This window comes from Lepisosteus oculatus, chromosome 12 (assembly GCF_040954835.1).
Source record: "Lepisosteus oculatus isolate fLepOcu1 chromosome 12, fLepOcu1.hap2, whole genome shotgun sequence".
NCBI lineage: Eukaryota > Metazoa > Chordata > Actinopteri > Semionotiformes > Lepisosteidae > Lepisosteus > Lepisosteus oculatus.
Window position 1 is genome coordinate 920,488 of NC_090707.1, and position 12,993 is coordinate 933,480.

General features: G+C 37.4%; 1 protein-coding gene across 2 annotated transcripts in view; it reads left to right on the forward strand.

Moving 5' to 3' along the window:
• The window catches only part of thsd7ba (thrombospondin, type I, domain containing 7Ba), a 191,792-nt gene that overhangs the window by 158,850 nt on the left and 19,949 nt on the right, over positions 1-12,993 (forward strand). For both annotated transcript variants that reach the window (XM_015358247.2, XM_069196635.1), the window contains 2 exons: positions 265-528; positions 895-1,073. In XM_015358247.2, the coding sequence (XP_015213733.2) occupies positions 265-528; positions 895-1,073 (443 nt within the window). The remainder of the gene's footprint in view (positions 1-264; positions 529-894; positions 1,074-12,993) is intronic.

Here is a 12,993-nt window from a genome sequence, read left to right on the forward strand (position 1 = left end):
CTCTCCATTAGTGCAATGCCTTAACTTTGTCTCAGTCTGCCATTGACTCTTTTTTATAGCTTTATTTGCTGGAAGAAGGAGGCTAACAGGTTGAGGAGGAGGGGTAGAGGCACTAGAGTTTTCCATGAACGTAAGAGAACAGAAAAATGTTCGGCTGCCACACTGCAATTAAAACCCAAAACTGTTTTCAGAACATCTGAAATTTAAACTTAATACATACTTGAGCCATGTCTATTTTTTTACTCTTTCATTTTTGGTGTCCAGGCCGAAGTAAAAAAAAGGAAAAGTGCCAGAAAACTGAACCATATCCTCTGGTTGAAGTGGAGCCTTGCCCTTGTGATAAGTTTCAGTCTCGGCCTTTCGGGAACTGGTCAGACTGCATCCTTGCTGACAGCAAGACAGAGTCTTTCCTAGGATGGAGCATCCACAGAGAGATTAAAGAGTGTGGCCAGGGGGTTCGCTACAGAGCCATTGTCTGTACGGACCAGGAGGACAGGCTTGTGGACCCCTTTCTGTGCAGCCCTTCAGGTAAGGCCATCCTCGTGTGTCTGTTATTCCACATGTCGCATTGAAGATTCAAGTTATCTGTTAAGGAATGTGGTCTAGAAGCGCACAATAAAAAGATCAGGTTTGTCAAGACTCTCACAGTTAGCTGGTGTAGTGCCTGTACCTCTTCAGTCTTGAACAGAGAAGATTATGAGGGGACATCATAAATCTGCTCCTGAAAAGCATTAACAACATAAGCCCAGTGTATTTGTTTCTGCTCTGCAGTTAAACAAGGACCAGAAAGCGCAGACAAATTGTGAGCAGGAGATTTAGGCACTTGTTCACAAGTGCTGTTAGTGTGAGGAACAAGCTACACAAACAGAATGTACTGCACATGTACAATTACAGGGTACATTGAGGAGTCCTGTCACATCCCCTGCCCATTTGACTGCAAGCTGAGTGACTGGTCAAGCTGGTCAGTCTGCAGCTCTCAGTGTGGGAGTGGGATCAAGATGCGGTCCCGATGGCTCAGAGAGAAGCCCTTCAGTGGTGGCCGGCCCTGTCCAAAACTGGATCTCAAGAATCAGGTGAGGTGTTCCAGGGAACCAATGACAACCTGAGAAACTAGAGCTTATGGCAACCCAACTTTGCCATAGTCTAATCCAGAGATTGTGAAGAAATATCCTGTCTGAGACATTTTCAGTAGCTCTAGTAGTCTACTCTCTACTTTGATCTGGAAAAAAAACAAAAAATAACATTAAATCTATTAGTTGTCCTTACATGTCTTGATTTAATCTTGTTACAAATCTGATTTAAATCAGGACACTGGAAAAAAGACATAACATTAGCAAAGCATAAAGCATTTTCAGTCGCACATTTTTCTTGAACTTGCAAATCCCTACTTGACATTAATACTTGTCAAATGAAACAGAGGAGGTTAATTCCACACTGAAAGGTTATAGTAAAGAAGAAATGTAAGTTTCAGCTGTAGAGCCTTTAGGTGTGTGGAGGAGATAGCAGAAATAGGAGGTAAAGAGTAGAGAAGACAAAATTAAAAGAGTCGAAATTATTTAATTAATGAGTAACTTGTTGACATGTTTAATGATCATTTTGGCTTCTGAAGTCTTTCTAATGTAGGTATCTTTAAATCCTCCTAAGAGACAGTTAGAGAGGCATTGTAATCATGCTTAGTAGAGGTAAACGGAGAAGTATCATATCAGCTACATGAGATCTATGATCCTTACCGCTCTGATATGTTTTCAGAAACAGTCAGACAGTCTTCTGCCTGTTGAGCCAGTATAAATGGCTGGGCATTACCTGCAACAGATGCAGTAAATGAGATGGCTGGACGAAAATGCTGCCCTTTGTGTGATCTTGAACTGGCCAGAGGGGCCATGTATATGTCTCTTAGAGAATATGTATATGGAGGTGATAAAGTGGCTTCTGTTGAAGAGCGTGGCTAGAGTGATGACTATGATTAGCTGGTCGTACTTGTGTGCAGGATGGCTGGATGGTTATGTGTTCAGCAGTATGTCCACAGCACACTTGTTCTGACCCTTCTTCACTGGTATTTCTTTTTCCTCTTTATTGTTCTGTAGACTTACTTTTTTGTTTTTATTTAAAATGTGATGACAGTATATGGGCACAAATAATAAGCTGAATTTATGTTGTTAGCACTCAGAAAAACCGACAGCTTCGTCTTAGATTCTTACAGAATTGTGTAGTAGAAGGCAACGTTGGAGATTAAAGGCTTGGATCCCAGCAGAGGGGCTATTCGTTTAATCTACTGGATTGGGATTCCAAGTATTGGGAGCCTGTGGTGATTGAAAGATTTCTTTTGCTTTGGAAGCTGCTCAAATTGGAAGACTGAGCACCTTAAAGTCAGACAGGTACACAGGGACAGCTAAGCTATTAAACATGTGACAAAACTGAGGTCCTGTTAACAAGATGGTAGGCTAATTGATCTGTGCACCTTTTCAAAACCATATAATTAGCTGCCGGACCAATTGAATGGAATAAAGTAAACGAATGAATCAATACCCAAAGAATGTTCAAAATCCCACCGGTATTCTGGTATATACCTGCAATGGGACATAAGCCATTTTGAAAAATGTATCTCCTCACCCAAATTGCTTCCATTTAAACTTCATGGTTAATTAACTCCAAGTTATATAGTTAGAAATGCAAATGTATACCTGTCCTATAAACTCCACCAGTGTCTAGAATTATTTTTATAGTGTGTAGGAACTTGCTTTAAAGCCTCTAAAACTGCATTAAAATTTGATTTATTTGGCAGCAATTTTTGGGGGGTTGTTAATTTCAGTGCCTTAAATATGCTTGAATAGATTGTAAAGGATGTATTCCTTTAAGAGGTCAATCTGTAGATGTTGTGACAGACTGTGAAAATATTTAAATGTATTCTTATTTCATTATGTGTACAGATGGTTCAATGCCTGCTAGCTATCTTCATATGCCTTTGTTAAGCCACTGCTTAACTGATATTTCATAGCCTGTCACATCAAAAGGATGAGCACCTCAGCAGGTTGTGATTGTGAATTTATACATTGCTCAGCCCTACTTTTAAACTGATGAAGTAGATCAATTATTTTGTTCCTGATTGTAGCATTATTTTTAGTAATCCTTCAGTTCCACATGATGAGAATGTACTGCATTCCTATTTGCATGTTAACTTTCACATGGACTCAATGTGACAGAAAATGTCAATGTCATGCCAGAGTGTGCCTTTATATTTGCTTGTTATGATGTTTTGTCTTCTGTAGCCTGATAGGGACCATGATGATCACGCAGGCTTTAGAGTAGTATTTAAAGTTAGAGAGGAGCACACTCTTCTTCATTACAGGTTTTTGCAAATATTTAACCCAGGTGTGTCAAACTGAATTCTTAGGTATACTGATGTTTGCAACCTGAGATGTCAATTAAGCAATTTTCCAGAATTATTACTTTGGGGTTAGAAATATTACATTTGTGCAGTTAGTTAAATAATAAGACCCATAATGTAAGTGAGTGCTCAGGTGGAACACTGGACAATATGCTCGTCCTTTCAGGAATTTAGTTTGATACCCCTGATTTAAACCACAGAATCTCATAAGTCAGGACTGTTTCCTATAGCATTGTAATTGGATGAAGAACTAAGTGATATTCATACCCCAAATCATTGCAGCTGCTTCTCTTAACTCCCACCCAAACGTTGAAGGGTGTTTAGTCCAATTATCATCTACAGTATCTAATCAGTCTATCGACTTGCTTTCTTCCACTTTCTGTCTTTGCTTTTAAGTAAGAGGATTATTGGAATCCTGGAGTTCCTGGAAAGACTTGAGGTTCCACAGAATGAGACATTTTGCCAGGGGTTCCTGGCGAAGTTAACTGTTTGATTTGCATGCTGTTATTGTCTTTGGCATCAGCAGTCAGATAATAAAGGTTGTGAAAATCACAGATGGTGGTAATAAATATGGTAATAATTGAAAGGAAACACTAATAAACATGATAATGAATCACAGCTATTGTTTAGTTCTTTGTTAAATGCACAGATGTAAAAAGGTGTGCTAGCCTCTGCCTTATAGTATGCTCAATCATATATGAATCAATTAATCTTTCCGAAAAACATAAATATAGTCATTAATTCTGTGTTTCTCCAAAATAGGCAAAGGAGTCTTCATTCTGGCAATATTATGCCCACTTTTGTTTTCCAACAGTAATGCTGGCAGTGGCATGCCGGAAGGCAATATTATTTGACTTAAAGCAGATGGATTGAGCTATACCTAATATTTTCTAAGTATCAGCTCAGATACTTATTATACCTTTGCATTGTACAGGCAAAGGATATGGATTGCCAGATTAAATGACTTTAGTTTACCAAGCAATTCCTAAGACTATGCTTCAGCATCATTTCTGCCAAAGAAGTGCCCATCACATACTTTATTCACTTGTCCCCATCAGGATGTATATTGACATGATGCAAAATCTGCATTTAACTTATTTCTGCACAGGGAATTAAAACCCTGGTTAGCAGAATGAAAGGGTCCCTTAACATTACATGTGTAAATGCATCCAGCTTTTTTTCAATTAATATCTGTGCCTGTTTGCCAGTCATGTCCACTCCCTCACAGTGTAACCTGGTCTATCTGCAAGCAGATCGCCTGTGCTTATACTGCTTCTTCTAAATCCCTCAGCCAGATGTTTCTGAAGCCTTTGTCACAGCTGCCTAAAACAGTTCTATAGATGTGGCAGAGATAAGATTTATATGGTAGTAGTTCAGGTGGGTAGCTGCGTCAGCATGCGTAGGCTGCAAAGGAACAAGTTATAGGTTTATTCCATGCTGAAAAAAAGGAGAAAGAGAACACAACGTTTCGGCCGTGGAGCCTTCTTCAGGTGACACCTGAAGAAGGCTCCACGGCCGAAACGTTGTGTTCTCTTTCTTCTTTTTTTCAGCATGGAATAAACCTATAACTTGTTCCCATAAGATTTATATGCTGCATTTAAAGTACGTTCTGCCAGAAACTGATCTTGTTTTTCTTTCTCCAGTCCCAGTAAGTGCACCATCTGATTGAAATCTACACAAAGCAACTGACAGATGAATGTGTCATGTCGCAAATTATACACTGAAGGGCCAGTGGGAGTTGGCTTGTATTTCTAATGTCTTTATAATAGTTGTGCTTATGCTAATACATTAGCATAATGCTTCAAATCACAAGTACATTAAATATTTGGTGAAAATTGACTGTTCCTATGATTAAGGCTGTCTATCTAAACAATAATAATTACGTAGGGAAATTATTTTATTGTAATACTGCATACAGATTTTAATAATACTTGTTTCATATTTATGCTCAGATATTGAAATACACAAATGAATAATTATTATTCAATTCTGCTCATATAATTTTCTATGTCCAAAAAATTCAAAACCAGCTGATGGGCCATAAATTTCAATAAATGAATGAATGTCTGAATGAATGTGATGAGTCAATATTTTCCCCACCTGGAAAATTTAGAGGCAGCAATGAGCCTGTAAACCTTAAAAACACAAGCAGTGTGCATAAAAAAGCAAGAGTGAGAGAAACATTTTCTCCTCCAGTGATGCTATGTTTTTGGTCAAACTTTCATACTCTAAACATGAATTTCACTATCTCAACTCCATCATCGAGGGCTCATTTTAAGCAGTTATTTTGAGTGTGGTCTAACTAACAAGAGCTGAAAAGTCACATGAATGGAATATTTCTTATAAAAAAATTCTGAGGATTTGAATGCCTCTGCAGCAGTACCTAAAGCTGACAATCAGTATTGCATGTTTACTGTGCGCAGGCATTAAGAACCAACAGTCATCTCAGCAAAAGGAAAATGCTGAATTTACACATTAAAGTCTTTCATTTCAAGGATGTTTCCTCAAAAGGCCCTGCTTAAAATTGCTCACCCCTCTGAAGAAGAGCTGGAATGGTATTTATTTTATTTTTAATGATTGACCTAAAATAGGTACATAAATTAAAAACATTTATTCCAACTAATCTGCATTTTAACGGGAAACAGAAATATTTTTACCAACAGGTGCACAGAAATGGAAGAATATCAGAGAAAAACATCAATGCTAAATGAACTAGATATTTTGGAGTATAGCAAGAAGGGAGTGTGTTATGGACACAGAAAAAACAAACATTAAAGTAAATGCTCAATACACAGAAGTACTGATGTAATGTGGCAATTTGTACTCCAATTTACACAAGACGCACTCAATTTTGTATACCAGGTGTGATTCAGGACATGAAAATGGAAATATCACAGCCCATTAGAAGGCACTGTGCACTGATATGTACATGAAATGAGACAGCAACAGTTACTAACAAATTACCTGTTAAATACTGCTGTTCATTGGCCCTTTTATACATTCTCTCAATCAGTTGAGGTATCTGAGGAATATCTTTGAGATTCTGTCTGCTAAAACCATTTCACAGATAATGAGGATAAGGATATAACTCTATTAGAATATAGACTCACGAAGCCTGAATTAGTGTTAGTCTGTAAGTCATCTTCCAGCCAGCTGTATGCTTCCCTGCAGGGGTGGCTATCCTTTGATACCTTAGATTCCTATAATTTTCTGTTTAGGATTCAATTTAAATTTGCAATCTACAGTACAGTAACACATACAAACATGCTGTCTCATGTAAGTCATTTTGTAAATCAGATTTTCTCTATTATGTTAAATATATGAAAATCAGAAAATCATATACAGTATTGGTTTTGCTTTCCTCTCTTGAAATGATTGGCCATATCAATCCTGTTTCTGAATTCTGTAGATGTGCCTGAGTAAAATCTTCAATGCACATTCTGTATTTAAGACTTCAGTGCTGGTGGGTAGTCAGGGTGGAATATTTTCAGGAAGTTGCTACCACTCAACTATTGCGTGGGCTGCTGAATCCCAGGAACACATCTGAAAGCTGGGATGTGCAGCTCAGTAAAAATTATTTTGTACTGACACCTCATATTATTCCCTGCACTATAAAATGTGTGTTTTTCAAGAGCTCTGTGTCACAAAACAGCTATTCTGTCTGTATAAGGAAGAAACTTCCCAAGTCAGGGTTTACCAAGCTCATGATATAGTAGTTCACATCCAGATTTTGAAGGGGAACTACCAAAACCATATGTTTAAGGAGAAAATCAAATATGTAATCAGTATTGTGTTATATTTACAGGTTGTTTGTCAGGGTCAGAAAACTGTTCAAAGAAAATGCCTTCAAAGTTTTCATGCTGTGGCTCTTGTATTGTATTTGGAATGAGTTTGGATTTTTACAACATCCTTGCCAAACTAAGGTACTGTACCAGCTGTGCCCATATCTGTTCCTAATGCAAAAGAGAAAATCTCTCTGCAGTCAAAATGTCAGTGGTCAACAAACTGCTGTGATTATTGTTCAGTCTAGTGTATCTCAGTCAGTAGTTACAGACTCAGCAATGTACTTGGTGCATGTTTGCTTTCAGTGCTCTTTGGCCCTTCTTTCAGTTCACTGGGAAACATTGCCATTGGAGCAGGATCATTTAATAACACTTCTTTATTGTGAAAGACGATAGAATTATGTCCATATTTTGAAATGTTTGTATTGCCAAGCTTCTTGCTTGGGGATAGCAGGAATGCTAATGATCCCTTCTTTGAGGTTAGTGTGCCAGATGAATGATTGATGTTGTCATTTTCCAGTGTCCCTGCTTCCAGGGTGCTGCAATGTTCCTCAGGTCAATGTCATACCCCACAGCACTTTCCAGGAGAATTACTTATACCGCTGTCCTGGCATTTGAAACTGTTATCACTGACTGCCATAAGACACATGATTTCAACACAAAGCATGTTACCAGCTGAATGATGTAAAGAGAATAAGGACAAAGGCATTACTCTTGGTGTCACTTACACTTGCAGGCTATTCTCCCACTATACAATATGGCATTCTTAACAATATTGCATTATTGTTTGCATGGTCAAATTGCCAATTAATACATAGATGTTTAACTATGGATTCTAGCAATCAAAAGGTATTTTTAAACTCAAGTTTTAAGCTCAAGAATATTTGCAAAAGACAAATCTTCTGGTTTAGTGCCACACCCGTCACAAGTACGAGATGTTCAGGCAAGTAGCTGTATCAGCATGCATAGGAATAGGTAAAGGTTAATTATTATTCAAAGGAAAAGAAAAGAGACACAACATTTCTCTTGATACCTGAAGAAAGCTCCACAGCTGAAATGTTGTGTCTCTTAGGTAATGAACCATTACCTGTTTTTTCACAATTACAAGAAGACTATTTGAGTTCTCTTTTTTTTTGAGTGAGACCCAAGCAAGTGTTGACATGTTAAGGAAATTGCATTAGAAGAAATTAATTGAGGAGTTCTCCCAGGAATCTGGAGGCTGTACGATTGGTTATTTTCTTTGATTTAGAATTTGCTTTTGTGATTATCAGGTGTACCTCGACTCTTCAGGGGGATGGAAAAAACCTGCTCTCAGATAACACACTGGAAAATGGCCCAATGAAAATTGTCCGTCAAATTAATAGTAACTGGGAAGCCCTGACCTCTGTCACACTGTCTTGATGTGGGCTGTTTACCTGGTCAGCTAGATTCTTACACTCATTCATTCAGGAAAGGCTAATACACTATTAATAGCTTTTCTTGTATTATCCTTCAGTATAAGTGTTATACTTCAGAAGAATTAAAACACATTACAGAGAACAGCTTTCTGATGCATCTTGACTCTTTATGAAATTCATGTTCCCTGCATTCAGAGGCAATTCTGGTAACATCAGATTTTTAGCCAACAGCTCCTTAATGTGTTTCAATGAAGTGTTTGAATGAAGTTGGGATAACACTGCCGACCATTAGAGGACGCTTCTGTGAAACAATTTTCCTTCGGCGACATCATGAGCAATTTAGTTTAGTTTTATTGTGGGTAATGTAGTCCTTTTATTTGTATTACATTTTAATGCTCCACAAGCATAAAAGTCTTGTAAAATCAATAAAGAATAAACCACCTTACAGGCAGCACAATGGCAGAGTGGGTGTCATTGTTGTTTCACAGCTCCAGGATCAATGGTTTGAAACTGTGTTTTTTCTGGGTCAAGTTAGTAGGTTTCCCCTGTTTTCACATATGTTTTCTCCAGGCTTTCTGGCTTCCTCCCACAGACCAGAGACATATGGTCCAAATGAGCTAGTGTGTGTGAACTGCGCCCTGTGTGTATGTTAGTGCCCAGTGCCAGAAGGCTGTCCTTCCGGGCCACAGCCCTGCTTGTGCTCTGTGTCTGCTGGGTTAAACTATAGTGCACTGTGAAGATCTAAGGATGAAGCAAGAACAGTTCATGAACTTGGATGAATGTTTAAAACCCTAAATGTCTATGTGCCCCCTGTGACTGAAGGTGTTATGATTCATTGCATGAATGCATGGGTCTATGCGTCCTCACCTCTCCCTCCAACTACGGGGTCTTTAAAGCAAATGCATTTCTCTTGGTTACAGTGACAGGGTAACGACAGTAACAAACGCTTTTGTTCTTTTAAGAACATGCTATTATTTCCCTTTAAATAATAAACTTTGTAATTATAATAATAAATAATATTTTTTTAAAAAAATACAATTTATTTTTTCTCGACACAAAGCTTTTTAACAGAAGAAATCAATACATATTAATTTCATTCCACAGCAGTCTATTTAGTGATAGCTGGTGCATTTCTAATGAAGTTTTTTAACTTTTATTTCCATTGTGAAACAAGTTAAATTATGCTTAGCTGATTAGATGAGTGAGAAAAAAATATTTTCAAGCTCCCCATCAATTTAAGGAAAATAATTTATTTTAGAACAGTGACAGTGCAAGATAGGAAGATTGATGTTTTGATTTTGTTTAAAGCTTATTTACATTAATAAGCCATTCAGAAGCTTGTCAGCACTTTCATAAACTGAAAAAGAGGTTTAATGAGACAAATTTGTCATTCATCTTCTGAATATGATTTAGATTTTCAAAAGTGATTAGTTGTATCTGTAATCAGAGACCATCCTTTCTAGAGGAGGGACCTAAAAACTATTAGCAGGTCCCTCTAAGAGTCTATTCAGTAGGTTTAAAACACTCTCTCTGAACCTCCGAGCTTGTGTAAGCATGTCAATATGGTATTTTCTGGATTTACTGCTTGCTGAGCAGATAAGTGTAATACATGAATTCTGTAATACTTCAGTGCTGATAGTTCTATGAATCTCATCCTTAGCAATCATGTAGACAGATTATGTTCAGCCTGAAAATTGGAATCCTATCAGACTGGTACTTCCTTTCCACAATTAAGCAGAAATATCGTATTTAGCTGTGACATACTCAAAAATGCCTTAATAAAATCCTTCATAAGACTTATCTAGGACTTACAGTATTTAAATATTTCAACAGTTAATATAGTAGGGGTGTATCTGAAGTAAAACTCCAGTTTTACCTTTAAATCTTATATCAGCAAAGTGGTTTTGATCGTGAGCTTAAAGGATTTTGACTGTAAATGGCAGTCTGTTCTCCTTGATGACTTTCAATTATAGATTGTGGCTTATCTAAAATGTAGCAAAAGGCTATAGACACAGTTGGTCAGTGTTTTCATTAACTGTAATGTACAGCTTGTAAAGCACTGATCTATGATATCCAGCAAAGATTTATCTGTTTCACGCCTCTGTAGAATAGGACAAATGTGAATGTTATCTTATGGTACTAATCCATTGAAGGTAATGTGCCCTCTTTGAATTACAAATCACAGATGAATCTGCATATTGTTCAGACATTCCCAAGTGGCAAAGGCTGATGTGCACTTGGAAGTACTCCAGTCACAGAAATGCTTCTGCCAGATGGCCTGGAGAGTTCAATGATGTTACAAAGGTTAGTGAAGTCTGTAGCAGCTAATTAGAATAACAAAACATGAGGAATGAACATTCTGGAATAACGAATGTCCTCTCAGCATCTGACAGTAAAGGAATTTCATGGCATTGTCTTAAAAAACACCATCTGTGGCTGGAAGTTAAACTTCTTTATTAAATCCCAAATAAAATTTAAAAGCTTTTATTAGAATACTTAATAAAGACAAAAGTAGCTGTTAAACTAGTTTTGAGAAAACACTGCATTATTCCTCGAGAATTATTGATACTAAGAGGTTAGGTTGAAGAATACTATCAAATTTTGTCATCAAATGTTCTCAGTACAGTATTTTATGGTATTTATATTCTAAGGTATATTACCCATTGTTCTTCCTGTGCGGCCCATTGAACTTTGCAGCTGCGAACGAAGTGAACAAAAATCCAGCTCAAGTATTTATCTCTTGCGCAGAGAAAATCTTGTATCCACAGAAATGATACATCATCCTTCATCCTTCTTATTAAGGCAGGCAATAAGTTGAGGGTTCTAAAAAAATCTTACAGTACAGTACTAACAGCAGTAATTTTGGTACTTCAAAAGGTGTTAGTTGTTATTACTCAACTGAAGTAAAGATTTTAACCGAGAAAAATAGCACGATGGGCTTCTAAAGTTGAAAACCAAATTACAATTATTCTCTCCTGGTTCATATGGGTTTCCTCTGGGTGCTCTGGTTTCCTCCCACAGTCCAGAGACATACTGGTAGGTTAATTGGCTTCTGGGAAACTGGAGCTGGTGTGAGTGATGCCCTGTGATGGACTGGCATCCTGTCCAGGGTGTATCTCTCCTCATGCCCATTGCTTGCCAGGACAGGCTCTGGCTCCCACTTGACTCTATCGAAGAGAGTGGTAAGAAAATGGATGGATAATATTAATGTCATTGGGCTGATGTTTTTATCTGAAATAACATTAATTTGTACCCATTTATACAGCTGGGCAGCTGTTGTCCCGGAGCTGGAACATTTGTAGCAGAGCAGCACCAGTGCTGGTATTTACATCACAAATCATAATATATAATCTATTTCTTTTTACACACGTGGTGGAATAATATGATTTAAAGCCTTTACTGATTCATTCACTTCTGAAATAGTCAGGAAAATGGAGTCTAGTAAGTTTTCTGAGTACTGTATTACACATAAGATATAGTACTGTATATTAGTTTCTTATGTTCTGTTCCTAGATGACTGTGCTCTTTTATCCAGATTCTGTGTTATCAATACAGAAACTCTATGTAAATTAAAGGTTGCATGGACATGAGTGCTTGTATCACTTCAAGCTTGCACATAATTAAAAATAAAACTGTTACAATTCTGTTACAAGATCAACTTCTTCAGTTCAAAAACATATATAATCCACTCTAAAGCATCAAAGCATCTTTGGCAGTTCACATCTGTAGGTATACAGAATAATGCTGACATAAAAGATTGATTTCATGAAAGTCTTCTTCTTTTATAAAACTCAGTGAGGTCTATGTTATCCATTAGCGTGCAGTTTGAGTCCTGTTCTCAGAGGAGTTTGTGTTTAATGAATACTTATATTAAGGTGACGTTGTGGTTCAAATGCATACATTAGGACTTCCAGAAAAAAAAAGTCTTCGCAAAAGTAGAAACAGGAAGTATTCAGTGATACTTGCACAGGTCACTGACATCTCATGCTCATGTTTTATTTTGTTAAGCGTTTTTTGTTGTAGGGCTCTTAGACATCCTTATAGCAGTTGTAAGTGTATTAGAGTACATCATGAAACAGACATTTATCTCTGTAAGTTGTTCCACTGGACAATTGTTTTCTATCACATTGATGGCCATGGCGACAGTAATGGCACAATCTGTTTGAGGTTTGAGCCAGACGGTGACAGTTAGAGAGATTTATGGAACAAATCCTCAGCTGCAGAGCTCACTGGATGTCCCTTGCTGTGGCTGTAAATCTTTCATTCACAAAAAAAAAATACAACACCACCTCAGGCAGCAGGAGTAAACATTCCCTATAGACAAATGCGGTTGTAGGCTATTAATGCCCAGATACTGTATGAATAGAGGTCAGCAATGTATGGCCTCTGTAGTACTGCATATCCATGGAATATTTTTAAAGCATTACAC